Below are 24,183 nucleotides of genomic sequence, written 5' to 3'. Positions count from 1 at the left end.
CTTGTCTGTCAAGCCCTGATAGCCAAGCCCAGGGATAACCCAGGGCTGCTTGACAGCTTAGATTTCACCTTACCAGCTTTGCCTTTTTGGGGTCTGACAGTGACCAGCAGGGCAGGAGCCAAGAAAGCCAAGGTAGCTTTCCTCCAGGGTCCTGCCACATTGCAGGTAGCAGAAAGAAACACATATTTGGGGTTAGCTTAGGCATATCTTTTCTTCTGGGCAGGAGGGCACATAACTCTGGTAGAATTAGCAATCACAGGGTCCTGGGATTAGCATCAAGAACCAGAAATAAATAAATGAAAACCATTTCCCCTTAGAAAGATACACTGGTGATTATTTGAGGATGGGGGCTTCAGAAGTCTGCATTATGAACTTGTTGAAAATACCAAATTTATAAACTATTTCTAAATCAACCTTTCCAAGGCATAGTTCATAGTCAGCAGTTGTACCCTTAATAAGTGTTGACAAGCGCCGGCAGTCGCATCTCACACAGAGGAGGCTTGGTGCGTTTGTCGTCCCCAACAGTTCCTTTGGGCTGGTGTCCTCTCCCGTCCCTCCCCCAGCCCCTGGCACTGACCTGATTTCTGTATGAGCTGCTTCCATGTCTCCTTCGTGCTTTCATCTATGAAAAGGGAGCATGGCGGCTAGAAATATGGCTCAGTGGCTAAGCACATGCCGTGTTGCAGAGGACCCAGATTTAGTGCCCAGATTCTAAGTCTGAAATCTCACAACCACCAGGGCATCCTAATAACTTCCCTCCATGGCACTGCTCGCTCGCTCTCGCTCTCTCTCTCTCTCTCTCTCTCTCTCTCTCTCTCTCTCTCTCTCCTCTCTCTCTCTCTCTCTCTCTCTCTCTGTCACACACACACACACACACACACACACACACTGACAATAAGTCTTAAAAACAGAAAAGAGCAGAGAATAGAATCTTTGACATCACTTTGCAGTCTTAATTTAAATATTTATTTGGCTCTAAATATGTAGAAAGAATTTAGGTATGGGGTAGATCTTTACTTTCTTTAGTTGGAGCCTGGCCTCTCTGAAAAGATCTGGATACATCCTTCAGGACTTCTGCATAAGCAGGACTGTGGGTCACTCTGGGAGTTATGCATGTCTAAGGATGGCGCTGAACTACTGACAGCAGCCTCTGCTCTCTAAGTTTTATGCATTTCCTGTCAGGCTGAGGGAATATAGTTGGCCACACACACAAGAGCTCATTTCTGGGCTCTCGGTCCTTCACGGCCTTGTTGTTTCCTACGGCGTTTGTTCACAGCCTTGGACTCTTTTGTGGAGAAAAGGTTTTCCAACAAGTAGTTCTGCAGTTGGGTGAGGGGGCTCACCCATCATCCCAGCACCGACAGAAGGATTGCCTTAGTATATGGCCAGCCTGGGCTACAGAGTCAATCCCTGTCTCAAAATAAACACAAACATCTGTAGCAAGACTGAATTTGTACATGCGAAAGAAGGGCTTTAGGCCCTTACTTCATACCATGAGTAAAGATTACCGGGTGAGGCGCCGAGATGGCTTGAGCCTGGTGAGACGCCTGTGACCTGTTGTGCTAGTCTGTCTTATGTCACCTTGCTACACAAACTAGAGTTATTTGGAAGTAGGGAATCTTAATTGAGAAAATGCATCCATAAGATCTGGCTGTAAAGCATTTTCTTAATTAGTTATTAATAAGGGAGGGCCCAGCCCCATTGAGGTTCTGGGTTCTATTAGAAAGCAGGCTGATTAAGCTATGAGGAGCAAGCCAGTAAGCAGCACTCCTCCATGGCTTCTGCATCAGCTTCTGTCTCCAGGATCCTGCCCTGTTTGAGTTTCTGTCCTGACTCCCTTTGATAAGGAACAGATAGAGAAGTGTGAGCCAAATAAACCCTTCCCTTCCCAATTTGCTTTTTTGTCATGGTGTTTCATCACAGCAATAGTAGACACTCGTGTTGCTGCTGGCCTTTGTGTGCTCTCTCGCCTTCTCCCTCTCTCCCTCCCTCTGTCCCTCTCTCTCCCTCTCCCTCATTTTTCCTCCCTCTCCCTCTCCTGCTCTCTCTCTCCCTCCCTCTCTCCTTCCTCCTTTCCTGCTTTCCTTTTCAGCCTCATAACTAGGTCTACTCTATCCCTTCTCTCCAGCTCTGCTCCCGCCACATAAGTTTTAGCAGAAAACATTCCACAGACAGAAATTACAACAGGAGCTCTGTGAGACACCATAGAGCGGAGACACAAATTTGTAGGCCACTTTCAACAGTATTTTAATGGAAAATGTGTTGAATCTGATTGCTTTAAAAGAACTCAGTATGAAAGTAACTTAGGTGTGTGCAAGGCACACTGTGAACATACATTCACCTTATCCTTTTATTATATATTTGTGTACGTGTACATGGGTGTGAGTGCGTGAGCCATGGCACACCGGTGGTGATCAGAGGCAAGCTTGTAGGAGTCAGTTCTCTCCTCTAGCACGTGGATTCCAGGGATCTCACTCAGGTCATCAGCCTTGACACCTGTTGATCATCTCGCTAGCCCCCGAGTGTGTGTTTAAACCTGGAACTCTTGGTGCTCATAAGGATCTCAACATTGTCCTTTGTGACTTACCACTACGGTTCTTTCGGTTGGTGACTTCGGGTTCCTGATTGGCTTTCCCCTCTGAACTTGCTTTTTGTTCTAGTTTGTAAAATGGCCACCATTTTACACCTCAGAGACAGGAGGCTGAAAGTCACATTTTCAAAGGTTCCCAAGGAGCCAGTCAGTTCTGACTTAATGCTTGTGCTGGACAGTTTACGTCAACTTGACACAACCTAGAGACAGCAGAGAGGAGGGAGCCTTCATTTTAAAAATACCTTCAGGCAGAAGCAGGTGAGTCTCTGAGTTCGAGGCCAGCCTGGTCTACAGAGCGAGTGCCAGGATAGGCTCCAAAGCTACAGAGAAACCCTATCTTGAAAAACAAAACAAAACTGATATGGGAGAATTGTCTGTATTCTGTCAATCATGTTTTAAATAAAAGCTGATTGGCCAGGCAGGAAGTATAGGTGGGACAACCAGACAGGAAGTAAAGGTGGGGCAATGAGAACAAGAGAATGCTGGGAAGGAGGAAGCACATCCCTCCCCAGTCCTGCTCCGATCATGGAAGAAGCAGGATGTGACCTGCCCTGCTGAAAAAGGTACCGAGCCATGTGGCTAACATAGGTAAGAATAATGGGTTAATATAAGCTACAAGAGGTAATAAGAAGCGTGAGCTAATGGGCCAATCAGTTTATAATCTTCTAGAGACTTCCGTGTGATTTTCTTTGGGGCTAAACGGCTGCAGGAACTGGGCAGAAACCCCAACTAGCAGGCCCCTCATGTTAAACAAAACAAAACAAAAGGAAAAAGAAAAACAAAACAAAAAACAGCAACAAAAATACCTTTATAAGATCAGGCAAGTCTATAGGGCATTTTCTTTTCTTTTTTACTTTATTTTATTAGTTTTTTGAGACAGGGTATCTGTGTAGCTCTGGCTATCCTGGAACTCACTCTGTTGGCCTCTGCCTCCCAAGTGCTTCACTGCTGCCCAGCTGGGAATTTTCTTTTTTTTTTTTCTTTCTTTCTTTTTTTTTTTTTTTTTTTTGACTGAACAAGAGTCTTTATTGGCCACAGCTACTTGAGGGGGATGAAGCGGGAGGAGTGGGTGGCACCGATGCCAGGCCGGCCGTGCTTCACTGGCTTGTAGGTGATGGAGAACTCGCCCAGGTAGTGGCCAATCATCTCCAGCTTGATCTCCACCTGGTTGAAGGTCTTGCCGTTGTACACGCTCACCATGCTGCCCACCATCTCGGGCAGGATGATCATGTCCCGCAGGTGCGTCTTCACCACCTCGGGCTTCTCCATGGGTGGCGCCTCCTTCTTGGCCTTTCTCAGGCGCTTGAGCAGCGAGTGCTGCTTCCGCCGCAGGCCGCGGTTGAGGCGTCGCCTCTGGCGGGTGCTGTAGAGCTGCATCAGCTGCTCATAGGACATGTCCAGCAGCTGGTCCAGGTCCACGCCGCGGTAGGTGAACTTGCGGAAGGTCCGCTTCTTCTTCTGCTCCACCTCGGCCATCTTGGCGGCGACTCGGAAAAGCAGGAATTTTCTTAATTAGTGATTGACGAGAGAGAGTCCAGTTCATTGTGATGCCATCCCTGGGCTGGTGGTCCTGGGTTCTATAAGAAAGAGGCTGAGGAAGCCATGAGTAGCAAGCCAGTCAGCAGCACTCCTCCACGGCCTCTGCATCAGCTCCTGCCTCCAGGTTTGGTCATGGTGTTTCTCACAACACTAGAAAACTAACTGAGCTACTCACCTTTGGCCATGGTGTCTGTGGCGGCAGTGGGAACGTAGCCCTGCTGCCTCCTGCTTGCTTTGCCGAGCTGTCTCACCTTCCAGCCTAAGTTTCATCAACTTAAAGCAGGAAATTCTGGCATCAAGCAAACTTTCAAGATTGTGTTGTCTTGCTTACTGCAGCTGCCGGCGCCTTGGAAATGCTCTAGGTTTTACTCTCATGAGTTTTATTTCATCTCCCTGCTACGTACAACGGACCCACAAGCTGCTCTCAAAGTGGATTTACTGCTTGCAATCAGATGTTTCTGCTCAAGGTGGTGCTGTTTCCCCAGTAGTGGGAAGCACTTTTATTTCTGTGGGGTCTGCTTTCAGCAGCTAGTCACTGGGCCTTCCTTTAGGATAGTCTCTGCCTTCCGTTATCACCAAGCTGTCCGCCCTCGAGAAGCCAGCGTAGAGCTGTGGAAATGCTCGCTTACCCCAATCCTCTGTGTTTCTGTGGGAGGGGCGAGTCAGAGCAACCTAGATGACCTGACTTTGTTTTCTGTTCTGTGAGGCTGGCATGGAACCCTGGCCCCTTGCATGCCAGGCGAGCAGCCTGCCACTCAGCTGCACCCTAACTCTCAGACACTTCTTTAAACAGTATTTTCATGTTCATTTTGGTTTGGGGACAGGGTCTCATACAGCCCAGGCTGGCCTTAGACTGTTATGTATGTAGCCAAGGATGACTTTGGACTCCCGCGTCTACTTCCTCTGTGCTAGGTTCTTAGGTGTGCACCACTCAGCCTAGTTTTGTACCATGCTGGTAATGGAAGCCAAGGCCTCGTGCATGCTGGCCAAGGATTCTACCAACTGAGATATACCACAGTCCTGAGACATGCTTAAATCTCCCACGTTGCTCTTTATGTTTTTAAGTAAATTTGATTTTAAGTCTCAAATATTTAAAAATCATGTATATCTTGGGAATAAGGGACCTAAGTTATTTCTTCCCCAAACCTATGATAGTACAGGGGGTGGGGGTACTTACATTCAGAGAGTTGCCCCCTAATAGCCATTTCCTCCTCCTTGCCACCCACTAGACATGCATCTTTATAGATGTCTTCATCCCTTGCCTAATGTGTAATTGTTCTGTTCTGTTTGTTTTTAGATCCGGGGATTTCTGTCACGGTTCGATAATGTCCTTCCTGTCAGCTTGGCATTTGACAAATGTACAGCCTGTTCACCCAAAGTAAGTCATTTGCCTCTGAGCAGTTGACCTCACCTCAACCTCACCCACCAGGGATTTGGGGGGTGTTTTCTGTCTTGTCTTGTTTTTTGATTGTTTGTTTGGTGTGTGCGTGCATGCGCGCATGTTTGTAGAAAGGGAGCCTGGGGGACTTGGTCCTGCTGTTGTTGATCTGCATTCATCTTTCAAGACGCCAGCCTTGGAAACCTCGGGTTCTAGAATGCAGAGCGCCTGACTGGATGTTGGGTCGGTGCCTGCACTGCAGTACTTCCAGCTTGAACACGACTCTCCTGAAGTTCTCTTCCTCTCCTGAGGGTTCCCTTCCTTGAGCCTCCTGAGCAGAGCATATTTGAAGCTTCCCCCGGAAAGTGGGGGATTTCGGGCAGTCCCGGCTGTGAGTGTTTTGGAGATGTTCCTAATGACAAAGGAAAAGCACGCAGAGATGAGGGGCCTGGATCGGGAGGCTGGAACAGGCCCCTTCCTCTTTGATCTTTCCAGCAGCTCTAAAAATAGAGCAGGGCTGTTGTCCATCGTAATGGGAACCGGCTGATGCATCTTAAAACTACATGGTATCTCAGTTTTTTAATAGGCTCTGAGTTATTCTCGCATGTGTACTGTACGTGACAGCTGATTCCCTTCTGAATGTCTCTTTAAGTCAGTGGTTCTCGGCCTTCCTAATGCTGTTTCTTTAACACAGTTCTTTATGTTGTGGTGACCTCAACCATAAGATTATTTTTGTTGCTACTTTATAACTAATTCTGCTACTGTTAGGAATCATAATGTAAATATCTGATATGCAAGATATGCACCCTCTGAAAGGGTTGTTTAGGCCCCAAAGTCACGATTCACAGGTGAGAACTGCTGCCTTAAACCTTCAACCTGGCCCTTTTGGACTCCTACTCGGGGTGCTATGTAGAGTAGCTTTTGGGGGTCACTCATCCTAAGCTGACATTTCTCAGTTAAAGACCTGGGATTTCCCAGCTGTGCCTCCTGCGTGGGCAGTGCTGAGGAAACTGAGTTCTAGGAAAAGTCTGCTTAGAATTGAAAACTTGACGCAGCTAAGTCTTCTGAGAAGCCAAGCCCTGACCCGTTGGTCTAACAGGAATTTGGGATCGATAAACCACAGTGATGAATTTGGTTAAATCTAGGCAGTCCCAAGTGGAGAGTGGTTTGTTTTCCTTTCTGCTCTGAGAATAAACGAAACCTGTTTTATTGTTGGGCGTCTCGAGTGTCCGGTTGAGATTTAAAACTTAGAATTTGTGGGTAAATGACCTCTAAGCTCATTCCTCTTCTTGTGTCTCAAAGTATCCTGTGTCCTCTTTGGCAGTACCCTGAGGGTGGCCATGTGCACATCTATCTGCAGAGACATGGGTTTCAGGATTGTATACTCCTTCATGGAAGCGACTTTGTCTCTGTCTGTATGTCTGTCTGTCTTTTCTTTGTGCAGCTGAACTAATTGGTCTCCAAATAACTTGGCAGGATTATTTCAAACTGAGACCCTTTGGTGCCAGGAGCTTCCTGTGGGTTTCTGCAGGTCTAGCTCACCAGTGAGACCAAGATGATGGGTTCTAGAGAGAAATGTGAGCTCTGGCTTCCTTGCTGTTTCTAATTAAACTCCCCATAAGATACTGTCTATAAAGAACCCCAAACATACCTCAGACTGCCTACCCCTCCTTCTTGAGAGAATAGCTTTTTTGTTTTACGTCCTCCCTCCTTGTAAGCATCAGATTAAACACAGGTATGGTGTCTTTGTTACCAGAGTGATTTCCTGTCGGTGGCTGTTCAGCGAGTCCTGCATTACACAAACTTGCCAGGCCAGTTAATACAAACTGACGTGGATTTTCACAGCTGCGCCGTTCCCATAGCGATCACTTTTCATGTGGTCTGGATATTGGATTTCCTTTGTGCCGAGAAGGTTGCACTCCTTCCAGGAGAAGCCCCTCGTTTACTTTCTTGGCCCCCTTCCCTGTCATTCGCCATCATCTGCAGACCAAGCGTTGATACTTCAAAATGACAATTCCAATTACGCCTTGTTGCTGTATGAGAATGTTTTCTTAGCGCCTACTCAGCATGATGTTTTTTATACTGAGTCATGTCTGAATTGCTGCTGTTTGAATCAGAACTCTTTGGAACTGAAAATGAGTTCTAGAAATTTCTCCTTTGATATTTGCAAAGTCAGTTTTTTCATCATTCTCAAAAAATTTCATACACATATACAACGACACATGATCCTATCTTCCTCCATTTTTCCCCTTTAAGGCCACTCAAATAGACCCCCAATACAACCCCCGCCTGACTTTATCCCCCCCGCCATAACCGACTCAGTTCTGTTAGCACTCTCTACATGTGCGTGGCTGTGGGGCCATCCTCTGGAGCTAGGGAAACAAAAAGAATAGTCCTTCCTCCCCCAGCTGCTACCAAACACTAGTAGCTCCCCAGTAAGGAATGGGGGCCTGGAGCACACCTTGCCCATCTGTGCTGGAATTTTGACTAGATTTGTCTCACCCAGGACTCTTACAGGTAACCATAGCTTCTATGCATTCGTGAGTGTGATCACCATGTCAGTGCAGAACTTCACCTTCCATGGCTCTCATCATCCCCAGCTCTTAGATCCTCTCTGCCCCTCTCCTGTGATCTTCCCCAGCTGTGGTAGTGGTAGTGTATAGAAGGGTGTCCCGCTGAGGACTGAGCCTCTGCCTCTCGCTACCGTGAGGTGATGTTTTCCTTTGATGCTTTTCCCAAGAAGAAAGTCTTCCTCTCTTCTTGTCTTGACTTAGCTTCAAATACAGTAAGGTATTTGGGGAAGCAGGATACAGTCTGTGGGGTAGGAACCTCCTGTTTACTAGACAGTGAGACTGACAGTGTAGATGTCATCGTGCTGCCAGAGTCAAAGAAGGACATGGGCCTGTCCCTCTCAGCCTGGGACAGCAGGGTGAGCTGTTCCGTTCACACGTTTGCAGGGAGGTGGGTGCCCAGGGTTGTTTCCTTGTTTCCACTCTACTTTGCTGCGTCATCTCACAGAACTCCCTGAAGTGGTGGCATCTACCACCAGGACTTCGAGGCCTTTTTGACACGTGTTCAAGTTGCTTTTCAGTTCTAGAATGATGGTGAACTTCTGTCAGGCTAACAAGTTTGATTGTGAACCAGGAATCCTGAAAAGCTGTCCCAGGATGCATTGAGGCAATTTATTAGCCTCTTTTCTTAATTTCTTTCTCGCTTTTATTTCCAATTAGAACTTTGTTTCAGTAACTTTGCATTTTGGTACAATTTTTAAAACATTTATTATTTTAATTATATGTGTGGCAGTGGCAGAATGGAGAGCCTGCCAGAAGTATCAGATCCCTGGAACTGCAGTTACAGGCTGTTGTGAGCAGCCTGATGTGTGTGCTGGAAACTGAACTCTGGTTCACTGCGAGATCGGCCGGTGCTATTAACAACCACTGAGCATCTCTAGTCCTGATACACCTTCACACTCACAGAGAATGGGACAGGAGTGGTGGCTCAGCAGTTAAGAATGATGGCAGCATTATTTTCAGGTGTGTGACTTTAGTCTACGCTGTATTTGCTTAATTCTGTGAAGCTGTGTTACTGTGCCTGTCTAAAACCCCTGATGGCCCTAATAAAGAGATGAACAGCCAATAGCGAGGCAAGAGCAAGGATAGGCGGGGCTGCCAGGCAGAGAGGATAGATAGAAGGAGAAATGAGGAAAAAGAGGAGCAAGAGAACAAGGAGAGGAAGACACCGGGGGCCAGCCACCAAGCTACCCAGTCAGTCATGGAGTAAGAAGGAAAGAAAGGTATACCGAAATAGAGAAAGATAAAAGCCCAGAGGCACAAGGTAGTTGGGTAATATAAGTGAAGAGAAGCTTTGTTAGAAACAAGCCAACCTAAGGCCAGGCATTCATAGCTAAGAATAAGCCTTCGTATGTGATTTATTTGGGAGCTGGGTGGCAGGCCCCCCAAAAAGCCAAAAGAGTAAAACATGACACAACGGTTAAGGTTTTGCTTGGTGCTAAGCAAGGCCAACGACACCCCAGTCTGGTGGGGAGCCTGTGGAGTGGCCTCTGCTGATGATGTGTGAGGCACCTTCTGCAGTGTTGGGATGAGTGTCTTGGGCAGGAGCGAAAGGCAGCATTAGTGACAGCCACCAGCTGGTATCATCAGATGTCAAATGGTTTTCTTGCCTTTCTCACGGCAGCCTGCTCATTCATCCGGCGACGTAATACAACCCCACCTTTCTTCTGCTGTGCAGTCCCCTATGATGGAGAAGTGTTAGGGGCCAGGGGATAGTTCAGCTAGAACATCGATTGCTGTGCAAGAGTGAGGACCTGAGTTCAGATCCCCAGAACCCACATAAAGCTGCATGGTTAGTGCACATCTGTAATCTCATCACCTCTAGGACCGTGGAAGACAGAACAAGAAAATCTCAGAGAGCTCACAGGCTGCCAGGTAACCTGGCATACATGGGGACAGCCAACATGAGACCCTGTGTCAAGCAAGGTAGAGGGTGAAACTGATACCCACTGTGTCATGGCATGAATGGGCATGTACTCACATGATCATGTATACACACACACACACACACACACACACACAAAACTTTTTAAAAAGAACTTTGTTGAAACTTGCTTTTAGAAACTCTGACCGAAGCAATCTCTCAACTGAGAGTTCTGTGCACACAACCTTAGATGTCAGAAAGATAAAGCTCAGATTTAGGAAAGGGTCAGCGTCTCAGAGCCCAACAGTAGACATTCATTACTCGATTGGTTGGAGTTCATGCTGTGTGCCGGAGACACAAGCCCATTGATATCAGTTACCTTTGAGAGGTTCTCAGAGGCCTGTGCTTATAAGGCTTGGTGCTATTAGGAGCCTTAGAGAGGAAGTGAGGTCACTGGGGATGTATCTTGAAGGGGATATTGGACCCTTCTTTCTTTCCTTTCTGCTTTTCATGCTTTCTACCATGCACTCCTCCCATGGTGTACCCACTTGGCCTCATCCCCAGAAACAGTGGGCCAACGGACCATGAATTGAATCTTCTAAAGCCATGAACCACAGCAAACCCTTTCTTTTTAAATTGGACTGTCGCAAGTATTGTATTACAGTAATTGGAAGGTGACCATCGCAATGATCAGAGGAAACATTGTGCTAGCTTTAATCCCAGTACTCTGGAGGTGGAAGCAGGAAGCTCTGGGACAGCCTGCTCGACATAGTGAGTTCTAGGACAGTTAGGGCTACACAGAGACCCTGTGTCCAAAGTGGGGACAGACATGATCCTCAAGAAATGTGATGTGCTAGGACCGGAGAGATGCTCAGCAGTTGCTGCTCTTCCAAAGGACCCGAGTTTGGTTCCCAACACTCAACAGCCGGTAACTGCAGCTCCAGGGGATCAAGCATCCCCTTCTGGGCTCTGTGGGCGCCTGTGCTCGTGTGCGCATACCCCCGCACACATACAGAATTAAAAATGAAATAATCTAAAGAGAAGTGAGAGGAGCAGAGCGACGCAGACCTGTGTCCTGCCCAGCCTTATGCTGCCTCCCCCTGGCTTTACAATCCAGTTGTTGTGTCAGTGAGGCTACAGAGGAGGTGTTGTTGAGAGCCACTTCTGAGCTGAGAAGACAGATTTAAGGACAATCTGTCTTTCTAAAAGACAGACTTAACTCATGGGAGAGAGAATGAGAGCAATTCCAGGCAAGCACAGCTTACTTAATGGTCAGAGAAAACACTGCACTCAGGTTGTTAGGTGCCCAGTGGGGACTTGACGAGGATTGCCATTTGCCTACATGAGCAGATTTTCCCAAGGTAGAGTGTGTTCGTCTTTGTGTTGAGTCTTAAAATTGCAAACATAACTCTCTCACCTTGGCCTGGAGCTTAGGGGCTTTCCTAGCCTATGGCATGAAGCAGCCACACTGGGAGGATTCCCAGGGTCCTAGCTGTGGTCACTCCCTCGCCTGCGAGTGACCCCAAGGAAGGTGCTTCTGCCTTTGCCCGCCCCCATGTCTTCGTTTGTCCAGTGAGTCAGCTAGATGAGATAAGTGCTGGCTCTCTCCTCGCTCTTCTAGTGATTCGCTTCTGCACTTCATGTTGCTATTCTCTCAGTCTCGTTTTGCCGGCAGTTTTCTGTGTGTCCTGTGCTGGGGGTGGAAGCCTGAGCCTCTGGCTTCTGTCACCAAACCACACCCCAGCCCAGCAATCTTCTGCTTTAGTTGCAGAAGAGTATGAAGATATATCTAAGGAGAAGGGTCCTCGGTCGTTAGCGGCCATTGCAAACTGTGGGTTGTGCCCTTGATTTGTCAGGGAAGGTGTATGCACTCAGTGACATGTAGATAATCACTTTGATTCCTGCCATGAGTTTGAAATGATCTTCAGGTAGAGGGATTAGAGCACTCTGTCAAGCATCCTCCCTGCCTCTCAGCTCTCTACAAGGACTGGCTAGCACCCAGCCGGAAGAGCTCCCCAGGACTTCTGCCAGGAGTTTCTGCATACGGCTTCTCAGTGGCAAATATTACTCAAAACGGAGCTGCAGCCAGGGTTTTCTTCCCCTTTCCAAAAGGGACATAAATCTCTTGTTGGGAAAATGATGAGTAACCCCCACCCTGGTCCCTCTTTTCCTCTCTTACTTACCCAGCAAGGCCTCAAGCTTTCTGTTTGAACGGGTGATAGGATCCATATGTGTGGTTGTGTGGTATCCCACATCTCATCCTTAGCAACTCGTGTTTCTCCGAGCTCCAGAGCTGTCAGGCTCCCAAAAGGAGCTGGGATGTCCCGCCAGAGCCAGGGTGCAGGGCTCAGCTACGAGTCCTAACCTCACAGCTCTTGGCTCTCCCTCCACCTTGGAAAATCTCAGATGTTTCTCCCTTTGCTTCAGTTTCCTCATCCACAGAGCGAGGAAAATATTTTCTGTTTCCCAGGGAAATTGCAATGACTGACGCATATTCAGTTTCCTGGGCCGGGCACCAGGGCCTTTGCCCACTCCTGGGACTGGTGTTGACACCAGACCCGAAAGAAAACAAAGACCACTGTGGTGGCCCCAAATGTCCCTGAGTATGTGGTGCCTCAAGCTGCACTGTTTCTCCACAGATGGATGCAAGGACAGAGGCCAGGATCTGGAAGTCAAGGCTCAATGTTGGAGGAGGCCGCTAGTTTGTTTCCCAACTGCCCTGACTCAAAATAATCACACAGAAACTATATTATTTGCAATACTGTTTGGCTAATAGCTTAAGCATATTTTGAGCTAGCTCTTATATCTTAAACTAACCCATCTCCATTAATCTGTGTATCACCACGTGGCTGTGGCTTACCGAGTAAAGTTCTGTCTGGCATCTGGCATCTGTCTATGGTGGGGCTACCGTGACTTCTCCTGACTCTTCCTACTTTCTCTCTATCTCTTCCAGCCTGGCTATATTCTGTTAAGCCATTGGCTGAAAGCAGCTACTTTATTAACCAATAAAAGCAACGCATATACAGAAGGACTTCCCACACCAGCTCAGGCTGCCCTGGGTTTTAAAAACTGCAGAAAGCTTGTCCTCGTGCCCCTCACAGCCCACTGAGAATACGCTCCTCACGATTCCAGAGGACTCAGCCTTGCTCCTCCCTGCTGACCCTCGGTCTTCTGAGGCGATCTAAGGTCATCCTGCTTCCTGTCGCCTGTAGTCACCGAGCACACTTTCCCTTCAGGCTTCCTCCTGTCTCCTATGAAGACTGGGAAATACAGGGCTATGGCCTTTTTCAGTGGTTCCACTGATTGCTGGGCCTGCTTGTCTTCAGGACATTGATGCACTAGGCTATTTTAGTTTGGAAATAACTCTGTTCACTCAGCCTCCGTCCCACAACTATCTCTTGGTTCTTATGTCTTTTGGGTCATGGACCGTGTTCACATTGACAAACGCAGCCAACCTGTTTGTACAACACCCGCTGCAGCTTTGCAGAGTGTTTAGGTGGTTTCCTGACGTCATCTAGATAGGACAACTGGCCCTCTGAGGCTTGTTATAGTAGCTTGTCCAAGTTCTGGAAGAACAACTGGGAGGCAGTCCCTCGACCAGCCCAGTCCCACCATGACCAGTAAGGCTTTGGAAAGTTACCAGCTTTCTCTGGAGACTCGTCTTTAACCCAGGAAACTGTATGAAGGACTGATCTGCCACTGGGTGTGTCCTGTGCCCAGCTGAAGCCAACTGGGGCACAGAAGACACTAACACTGCTCAGAGTTCTGTGGGTCAGTTCTCCCCTTGAGGACCCAGAGCCTGGCAATCTCTTCGTATTCCTCATTCCCTTTGTTATTTATGTGATACAGCAGACTGAAGGGCCAGGAAGGAGCTTCGATCTCATCACTGAAGTGAGGGACGTATACACTTAGACTGGGAAGCTTTCAAGTACATACTTGTTTATGCCTGTAAAGGCTATATAACATATGTATGTAAGTATATAAAGATTTAGTTATTTTCATGTGTCTGTGCCTGTGTGACGTTATATACAACATGCACACAGGAGCCCTTGAGGGCCAGAATAGGGTATCAGATCATTTGGAGTTATAGGTAGTTGTGAGCCTCCATGTTGGGGTTGTAAATTGAGCCCAGCTCCTCTGCAAGAGCAGTGGATACTCTTAACTGCTGAACCCTCTCTCTAGCCCTTATTTATTATGTTTATGTGTCTATGTGCACACCTGCCCGAGTTCATGTGCACCATATGTATGCAGGAACCAGCAGAGGCCAGAAGAGGGCATTAGATCCCCTGGGCTGGAGTTAGAGGTGGTTGTGGTGCATCTTGTAGGTGCTGGGAACAGAATACAAGTCTCTAGTAGAACAGTAAGCACTTCAGTCACTGAGCCATATCTCCAGCCCCAATATAACTATTTAAATGGAGTATTTGTAATATCCGAAGATAATTTACATGAGCTTATTTTACTGACTATTGAAGCAATTCAGTTAAATGATGTTATGAAGCTGAAAGTAATGAATTGCTCAAATTATCCCAGCACTCAAGAGACTGAGGTAGGAGTTTGAGGCCAGCCCAAGTGTGCTCTAGAGGGAGACCTCGTTTCAAAACACTAAAATCATAATAATAGCTGATAATTTATGGACTGTTTTTGGATAATAGCATGGTGAGTTTCTGCTGATTTCCCCCTGGACTTGGCAGTAAAGCTGGATGGTGTTACCTCCTATGTGTGCAGTCCTTCAGTCATCTTTAGCCAGCAACTGAACATCGGCTGCAGGGGACGCCTATGTCCTGGCAGATGGTAAGAAACAGCGAGTGTGTTGTGAATGGTGAGAACAAACAATAGCTCGTGGATGCGTTTATGAATCAAAGAAGGCAGGCCGCCATCCCAGGGTGTCTGTCTAGTGGGATGCACCCCCCAGGCGTGACAGCACAGTGCCCTTTGCTGGCTGGTGTGCAGGTAGGGATGTGGCCCTTCAGTGTTTTGTTTGTCCAGCAGATTCCGCTCAGCATTTACATTCCCACCTGCTGTAGTGACACCACTGGTGACCTGTTCCTCTCGGAAGATCATGTCCAGAGTTTCCCTTTGGGGGTTACTGATGTTGGCACAACATTGGATTCAAGGACAATTCCAGCGGTGAATTCTCTGAAGGCTTTGCTGGCTACCCTGCAGAGTTCTGAAATGCCCTCTTTATGCTACTCTGGTTTTTCCTTCTCTTTACGCTACCCTGGTATTTCCTTCTTTTCCAAGGAATGCTCCTTTTCATTGCATTTGCTTATTTGCTTGGTTTGTGTGTGGACACATGAGTGGAAGTCGAGATCTCCTTGCTACAGCTGATGCTCCTTTCACCATGTGGATCCCAGGGATTGAACTCAGGTCAGTCAGGCTTGTCAGCAGGTGCTGTCACCTGCTGAGCCATCTTGTCAGCCCCCTTTGGTGTTTCTGAAAATATTTAGCAATGCAGACGTTTTGCCCCAGAAGAGGCAAAGGAACTGACTGATGTTCTGTTCCCGAAGTCAATGCCCTCATGACTTGTTTATGTTAGGTGATGACAGCCACACATCCAGAGGGTCTGTCCTTCCTTGCTTTAAGTAATGCTCTTATCTTTGTGTTTTATGTTAAAGAACAAAAGCCCTCCAGGTTCCTCTTCCCAGACTATCAGAGGACTGGTTAAAGTGCGTATACAGCAATGCATCTTGAATTTTCACCCCTTACTAGACTTGGGAAATCTCTCCATGTGGCCCTTAGAGCAGCAGGTATACTAACTGCGATCATCCAGTGGGGTGACAGACCACCAAGGGTGTGAGTCTGAGGAGCAATCCGTGTCCCGACACCCAGGTGCCATCCCTGCACTGACCACACTGAGGATGTGGCCAGGCTTGCTCCCTGTGGTAAGATTTGCCTATCATCCCTCTGCCACACAGCTGTAGCATCTACACAGTTAACTGTAGACTTGCTGAGACATCTGGGTATTTTTCAGGACTTTGCTGGCATTCTGGTTTGGTGTAATTTGTGGGAGCAAGGGATATGCCTGGGCTTCTCCTGCCTTCTTTTTTACATCAGCTCTTTCTTGGAAGGCCTTGGAGGGAAGGAACAATAGAAGTGGGGTCTGAGGGCAGTGCCACATTCTGCGGTCCAGCTCCCATACATCCCAAACATGGATCTGGAGCACCGCATTGCTGCCTTTTAAGGAACAGTGTTTGGTCTTTACTCTGTGAAACTGCAGCTATTTCATATGCTGACTTTAATCATTAGCTGACACAGGGGACCAGTTTCAATCATAATGCGAGCAATTTTTTTTTAAAATGAGGTGCTGAAGAGAGGGCTGGAAAGCAACCAGGTGAAAAGCATTTGTTTCTGGGCAGTGACGCACACCTTTAATCCCAGCACTTGGGAGGAAGTGGCAGGCAGATCTCTGAGTTCGAGACCAGTCTGATCCACAGAGCAAGTTCCAGGACAACCAGAGCTACACAGAGAAACCCTGTGTAGAAAAGACACACACACACACACACACACACACACACAAATTAATTATTAAAAAAATAAAAATTATTTGCTGAATGCAAGCATGAGGACCCAACTGAGAATCCTCAGAGGTCACATAAAAGCCAGGGACATAATGTGACTATACATGATCATAGGCAGCTCGCCTGTGGGGACATAGAAAGCAGACACAGAATCTTTGGAAGCTTGAAAGGCGACTGGCCATGTAGCAGAAAGTAAAAGGCCAATACCTGAGGTTGTCTTCTGACCGCCACATGTGCCCGCGATAACAGAGATGCACCCACATTCCCACACACAACGCATGCACATACAAGTAAGCAAGTAAATGACTGGTGATCTAGCTCGGAAGTAGAGTGTTTGCCTTGCATGCATTTACAGTCTGGGTTTGATTCCCAGTATCACATAATCAGGTGTAAAAATTAAAAAATGAAAAAGAATGCTTGTGAAAAGTAGTATCTGTGAGGAAGAGAAACAGGCGCAGCTCTTGAGGCCAGCAGAGCAGGTGGGGTTCCCGTTACACAGTAACTGCTGCTGTCTACCCCAGCAGCCCCCAGCTCCTGTGCCTTATACCTTCCTATAGGCGCCGGAAGGAAACATGGAAAATGAGACCTGTGCCACCCTGCCCAGCTCTGCAGGAGAATGGCCACAGAGGGATCCTCACAGGGCATCCCCTGAAAGAAGCTGTCCAGCTCAAGACTGCAGACAAGTACTTGAGGAAGTGTCTCTGGGCTCATGGTATGTTCCTTTTAGGAACCTCCAAAGTGGTGAATTCTTGGCATTTAAAGGTGGGGTTATTTATTTTTACATTTTTTATTTATTTAACATTTTTGGGGGGCTAGGGGCGGTGGTACATACTTTAATCTCAGCACTCTGGAGGCAGAGGCAGGTGGATATCTGCGAGTGTGAGACCAACCCAGTCTACATGGCAAGTTCCATACTGGCCAGGGCTACATAGTAAGATCCTGTCTCAAAGAAAACAGTTTGAATGCATGTTCTCTCTCACTCACTCTATCTATCTATCTATCTATCTATCTATCTATCTATCTATCTATCTATCTATCTATCTATCGTATGTGCATCAATTGTGTGCCTATCGCCTGTGGAGGCCCGAACATGGCAATGAGCCTCCCGGAAGTGGAGTTAACAAGTAGCTGGAACTAAGTCTGGGTTCTTAGGAAGAGCAGTGACTGCTTGTAATCACTGACCCAGATCTCCAGCGCCTAAAACATTTGTTATGAAACAGTCTTTTGTTAGCTCAGGCTTGGGTCAATCTCAAGGCCATCCACCTCTGCAAGTAATTTGATACTTTTTATTATGAATAAGCAGAATGGGCAATTTTCTAGAAAAGGTTTAAAGGATTAAAGGAATGGCAAACCTAAAACAGCAGATGTATGTGAATAAGTGGCTATCAGCTAAAGGGGCCTCACAGTTTCCTTTGGGTTTTGAATGTCCTTTGTGTTTGTGGGCTCTGCTTCCATGAAGTCAACTGGTCACAGATTAGAACTATTTAGAACTATTTGGAAAAGAGTTAGTCTGTCCACAGGCTTTGTTCAATCCTTGCTCCTTCCATACAGCATTATAGTCGCCCTGTAACCATCATGTGGACCTTGTCAGTCTCCTAAGTAATCGAGAGCTGCTTCAAGTCCATAGAAGGATTGGTGGTACACAGACCTCTTACATAAAGAGTTATGCTGGATCCTCTAGAGCTGGATTTGGGCATCACATAATATACCATTAAATGCCACCAAATGACTTGTAGCCAGGACAGCGAGATGATTGCTGCTCCTCTGACACACACCAAGTGACCCTTGTATGGCTTTAAAGTCATGGCTCAGGCTTCCTGAGGTTTTTCTTCCTCTGGTAGAAAAGAGCTAAAATACCTTTTCAGTGTTCCTAACAATAAAGTAAGAGACTGTGTGCCTGGCACCGCCCAATGGGACTGAATAAGTGTCTTTTTTTGTTTTGTTTTGTTCTGTTTTAGTTTTGGTTTTTTGAAACAGGGTTTCTCTGTGTAGCCCTCACTGTCCTGGAACTCACTTTGTAGATCAGGTTGGCCTCAAACTCACAGAAGTCCTTCTGCCTCTTCCTCCCGAGTGCTGGGATTAAAGGTGTGTACCACCACCACCCAACATGGATAAGTGCCTTTATGTCTCCTTTGAACAGAAATTGGGTGACTTTCTCTCCTCTTTTTAAAATAAATACTCTCATTTACAGTGTAAAAATGTCCCATCTTTAGAGGTCCTCAAGAGGGGACAGAAACAAGAAGTGTGAACCGTTCTTTGTCAAAGCAACAGAGCTTTGGAGGGAGTAGATACCAACACCCAGAGTATGAGAGCCTGTGTCTTTCCATTTCACGGAGTCTGCTCACCTAGGAGTTTGGTTATTAGCCTCCCTGCAGCCACAGTTGGTGCTCCTGAGAACGTAATGGTGGGGAGGATGATGTTTGCGCTGTCCTGAGGCCCGAGCATCTGCTCAGGTGCCTGCACTTAAGCTGAGCCAGCAGAAAGCTTTGGCGGGGGAGGCAGTCTCCTGTGGCCTGACTGTTGAATCTCTGGTCTCTGTGAAGCAGGGACAGGAGACAGAGTGGCAGTTACATGGCTGTGCTGTCCCTGTCCCACTATTTCTAGGAAATCTGAGGCCCTTGCTCATTCCTGCTGTAGCTGTAAATTGGTGGGGGCCAGGTAGTGCCCGCAAGGGTGAGAGTTGCCCTGGTTTTGTCTTTTCCCTCCTTGGCTCCTTCAGTAGCACTGATGGAGGCTACCTCCATGTCCCTTGCAGTGCTCTGTGAAATGACTAGCAAGAAAGCTGTCCCATCTGTCAGACTTCAAGGACTGTAGGCTCAGAGGACATGGGAGTCTGGCATACCGAGCCAGACTTAAGTGCCTCCCACCCTCCCAGTAATGTGATCAGGCTAGCCACTGTGCTAGCAAGAAAGATCCCACTTGACACTGTTAGCAGCCAGGCTGAGTGGGGAACTGTTTGCTGTCTTTAGAGGTCTTGGTCTTTTGAAGGGCACTCTGCTGTCTATAGAGACTTGGGGAGTGGGGGGCTGGTCACATTTCAGGCCATGCTCAAGAAAACTGTGGGGCTTAAACTTTGCCCTCAGTTAGAACAAACTTAGTTCCCTTTTGTCTTAGTTCCTTTTCAGCGTAAAACACACCTTTAGAGGATTGGGGACTTGTAGCTGCTGCGACAAGAGGACGCTGTAACACAGGTGCTCCTGGCCTTGCTGACTTACGGAAGTGGCATAGCTTCCCTCATCCATCCCTTCTAATAGCAGTATTGATTAAGTGATGTCATTTTGAGTAGAATCTAGAGGCCAGATATTTGGGGAGAATTTCTTAAAATAAAATTGGAGTATCATTGCATTCTAGGGGCCCAAACACAGTGCAGACATGATTGGCAGAGTCCCAGGTCTAGGAAGCCCACACCCCAAGGCTGTCTGTGGAGCTTCCTGTGGTTTACCCTACTAAAGGGAAACAGCCTTTCTCCTGGAAGGCTCAGAATGGCAAGTTTGTGCCTTGGCTCGGTGAGAATCTGCTTCTGCTATGAGGCTCTGTCCCAACAGGCTTCTTTGAGAAATCTCCTGCCCTTGCATCCCTGCAAGTCCAGTTCCCAAACAGCACATGTTGTTTTGGTAGACACAGGTAGCTTCCAGTGCTAGAGGCATCATGCTACCAGGCCCATAATAATGAAGTCATGTCTCAGACCAAATGTTGCCACACATACAAATGTACAGTAGTTAGCAGCTCCGAAGGCCAAGTCATCCAATATACCTGTGCAAACTAGAAGAGGCCCCAGCTGTGGGTCTTCAGGTAAATAAATACTTCACATGGAAAGCTCAGTAGGTAGGTGTAGAAATAGTCTCCTTTCATTAGCTCACTTTAGCTGGATGAGTCAGTGGGATCTTCTGTTGACTTTCCTGAGTTTCCAGTGCTTCTGCATGGTCTTAGCCTGGCCTGGGTTGCACATGGTTATTAGAGCTCCTTGTACGGTATCGCTAGCAAGTTGTGTATATCTTGGATGATAGAATTTTCAACAGAAAAGTAATTTCTGGGCTTGGGGCTGTGGCTCATTTGATAGAATACTGACCTAGTATGCTTGAAGCCTTGGGTTGGGTCCCTAGCACTACAAAAGAGGTTGTGGTGACACACACCCTTAATCTTAGCATTCGGGAGGGGAAGGCAAGGGATCAGAAGCTCAAGATCATTCTTGGCTCTACGTAGTTAGTTCAATGCCACTCTGAGATACATGAGACTCTAAATGAAGAGAGGGAGGAGGAAGCATTAAGGAGGGAAAGAAGGAAGGATGGAGAGAAAGATAATTTCTTGTAGAAGGAGCGGTGGGCTGTGTCCTGCCACCCAGCTAGCCTTACCCAAAATAATTACACGGAAACTGTATTCTTTTAAACACTGCGTGGCCCATTATCTGTAGCCTCTTATTGGTTAATTCTCACATCTTCCTTTAACCCATATTTAGTAATCCGTGTAGCACCACGAGGTGTGGCTTATCAGGAGAGATCTTAACCTGCGTCCATCTCGGAGAGGAGAAGCATGGCGACTCACTATGGCGACTGCCTGAAGTGTCTCCCCTCTCTTTCCCACAATTCTGTTCTGTCTACTCCGCCTACCTAATTTTCTGTCTCTTAAAGGGCCAAGGCAGTTTCTTTATTAATAAATGAAAGTAACACATAGACACTCCTCCATCAATTTCTGACATCCTTTATATTCCTTGGGGAGCCCTCTCTTGTGGATTGAGACAGCTATAGTTGCTGTCTTGTATTATCTATGTTTGTGACACATTGACAAAAACTGTGACACCCCCAAGACTTCCCATCTTCTTCCTCCTTTTCATCTCTCCGCCTTCTTATGACCCAGAGTCCAATTAGTGCTGTCTGCATGCACCTAAGTGTGGAGGCAAGGTCCGCCAAAGCATGGTAACCCACTGTCGGCTGCATCCAGTTGCCCGTAGCTTCTCAGCAGGGGCGGAGCCTCCCATGCCCCTCTGCTGTCCATGCTGGAGTGTTGATTGGCTTGGCCTTGTGCAGGGGACCATAGTCGCAGAAAGATCATAGTGTAATGGATATGGCTTGTCTCTAGAATATAGCATCTCATCACTTCTTCCATCCCTCTGTCTCTGTGATAAAACATATGACCCGGGAAACTTAGAAAGAAGGGTTGATTTGGACTTACAGTTCCAGAGGGTTAAAGTTCATCACCATCTCTATGGGGAGGTGTGACAGCAGGCAGGCATGGTGGCTGGAGCAGCATGATGAGAACTCATGCCTTGAACCATAACCACAGCACAAAGGATAGCAACTGGAAATGGTATGAGTACCATTTCCCAACCCACCTCCAGTGACATGGTTTCTCCAGCATGGCGGTACCTCCTAAACCTCCCATACAGCACCACCATCTGGGAACCAAGTGTTCAGATCTGTGAACCTAGGGGGACATCTCATTTAAACCACCACACAGCCCCTCTTCCAGGATGTTCCCTGAGCCTTTAGAGGAGGTGTTGATATAGATGTCCCATTATGGCTGAGCACACAGGTCACTTATTCTCAGCAATTTGATTAGTTTTTGAGTCTCTGCAGTGACCTTCCCAGTGCAGAAGCAGGCTCTTCTGAGCACAGTTTTATTATTCATCCATCCATCCACTGACGGGCATCTAGCTGATTCTCCTTCCTGGCTCTTGAGTAGGGCAGCAGTAGACATGGACTCGCAAGAATCTCTGCAGTAGGATATGCAGTATTTGGGCAGATACCAGGAATGGCATAGCTAGATAGTCCTGTTTTTACTTTTTTGAGAAGCCCCCCACACTGATTTCCAGAGTGGCTGCGCTAGTGTGCACCCCCACGTTATCACCAACATGTGTTGTTTGTTTTCTTGACAATAGCCTTTCTGAACGGGATAAGGTGGAACGTCAGGTTTTTCTCATTTCTCTAATCGCTAGTTATGTTAAACAGATTTTTTAAAATGTTTGGTAGCCCTTGGGTTCTTTTAAAAACTCTTTTTTTCAGGTCCATAACACCTTTTTAAAAGTTGGGTTGTTTCCATGATGTTTAATTCCTTGAGTTTCTTTATATTCTGGATACTAACCCTCTGTCAGACATATAGTTAGCAAAGATTTCTCTCCCATTCCGTGGAGTCCCTCTTCACTCAGTTGATGGCATCCCTTGCTAGACAGCAGCTTATCCTGTGAGATCCCATTTGTCAGTTATTTTATCTACTGCACCTGTCTTGACTCCTCTGTAGTTTCAGAGTTTCTGGGTCATATATTGAGGAGGTTCTTGATCCATTTTGGCTGAATTTTGTGCAGAGTGAGTGATTTGGATCTGGTTTTATTCTACTACAAGTAGGTACCCAGGTGCTTTTTCCAGTGGGTTTTTTTTTTTTTCTGTCACATTAAAAAAAAAAACAGGTAGTTTTAATTGCATGGACTTATGTCTGGATATTCTGTTCTGTTCCACTGACCCGTGTGTCCTTTTCTTGTACCAGTACCATGCTGTTTTTATTACTATGGCTCTGTAGTATAACTTGGCATCAGGTATATTGCTTCCTCCAGTATTGTTCCCGTCACTCAGTGTTACTCTGGCAGTTCCTTTTTTTGTGGGCTTTTTGTGGTTGTTTGTTTTTGTGTGCGTGCTTTTGTATGAATTTTAAGATTGTTTTTCTATTTCTTATGAAGAAATTTGCTGAGATTTTGATTGGGATTACACTGAACCTGTAGGTTGCCTTTTGCATGGTGGCTGTTTCACAATAGTGATTGTTCGGATCCATGAGTTTGGCAGGTCTTTCCATCTTCTAGTCTTCCTTGGTTTCTTTCTTTGGTATATTAAGTTTTCATTGTAAATGTCATTCACATCATTGGGTAGGTTTATTCCAAGGTAAAAAAAAAAAAGGCTATTGTGAATAGAATTGTTTCCCTGATTTCTTTCTTAGTGTGTTTTCCCTGGTTTAGAGAAAGGCTACTGATTTTTGTGTGTTAATTTTGTATCCTGCTGCTTTGCTGAATGTTTTTTCGATAGTCTTCAGTGTGTCTTAATGTATAGAATCGTGTCATCTGCAATTATAGATGCTTTAGCTTTTCTCTTTGTATCTTTTTTATTTCCTTTTCTTGTGTTATTATGACTACAGTTTCCAGTACTATACTGAAGGAGAGTGAAGAAGTGAACAACATTGTCTTGTTCCTGATCTTAGCAAAAATGCTTTGTGTTTTTCTCATTTAATATAATGTTGCCTATAAGTTTGTCATATATGGCCTTGGTTACGTTGAAATATGTCTCTAGTATTTCAAATTTTCTTAGGACTTTTAACATGAAGAAATATAGAATTTTTGTCAAAAAGCTTTTATACAACTTTCCAGATGATCATATGTTGTCTATCCTGGAATCCATCTAAAATTTATTATATATATGTATATAATAAATATAATGAATTATATATTAAATATATAATTTGATATATTAAATTATATTATTGAATATAATAAATTATATATTTATTAATAAATATAATAAATTATAATTATGCGCATGTGTATGCACACACACACACACACACATATATCCACTCCTGCATCTCTGGAATAAAGTCAACTTAATCATGGTGAATGATCTTGATCATGGTGAATGGTCTTTTTGGTGTATTCTTGAATTTAGTTCACAAATATTTTGTTGGGTATTTTTTCATCTGTGTTCATCAGGGAAATTGGTCTGTAATTTTCTTTCTGTTGTTATATCTTT

At 46.2% G+C, this 24,183-nt stretch overlaps 2 protein-coding genes across 6 annotated transcripts in view; one reads left to right on the top strand and one right to left on the bottom strand.

The window, feature by feature from the left end:
- Positions 1–24,183, top strand: part of Atg7 (autophagy related 7) — a 217,714-nt gene that overhangs the window by 79,705 nt on the left and 113,826 nt on the right. For all 5 annotated transcript variants that reach the window (XM_038318653.1, XM_038318649.1, XM_038318648.1 and 2 more), the window contains one exon: positions 5,427–5,507. In XM_038318653.1, coding sequence (XP_038174581.1) covers positions 5,427–5,507 — 81 coding nt within the window. The remainder of the gene's footprint in view (positions 1–5,426; positions 5,508–24,183) is intronic.
- LOC119806727 (40S ribosomal protein S15-like) lies at positions 3,603–4,066 on the bottom strand. The gene has a single exon (XM_038318659.1). The coding sequence runs from the start codon at positions 4,064–4,066 to the stop codon at positions 3,629–3,631; it is 438 nt and encodes a 145-aa protein (XP_038174587.1). The 3' UTR covers positions 3,603–3,628.

This window comes from Arvicola amphibius, chromosome 2, assembly GCF_903992535.2.
Source record: "Arvicola amphibius chromosome 2, mArvAmp1.2, whole genome shotgun sequence".
NCBI classification, from domain to species: Eukaryota; Metazoa; Chordata; class Mammalia; order Rodentia; family Cricetidae; genus Arvicola; species Arvicola amphibius.
The sequence above is the reverse complement of the archived record's forward strand: the minus strand, read 5'-3'. Positions and strand labels throughout refer to the sequence as shown.

What these genes read in the sequence shown, in the direction of transcription:
- LOC119806727 (XM_038318659.1), bottom strand. Translation starts at nt 4,066, where the DNA reads ATGGCCGAGGTGGAGCAGAAGAAGAAGCGGACCTTCCGCAAGTTCACC.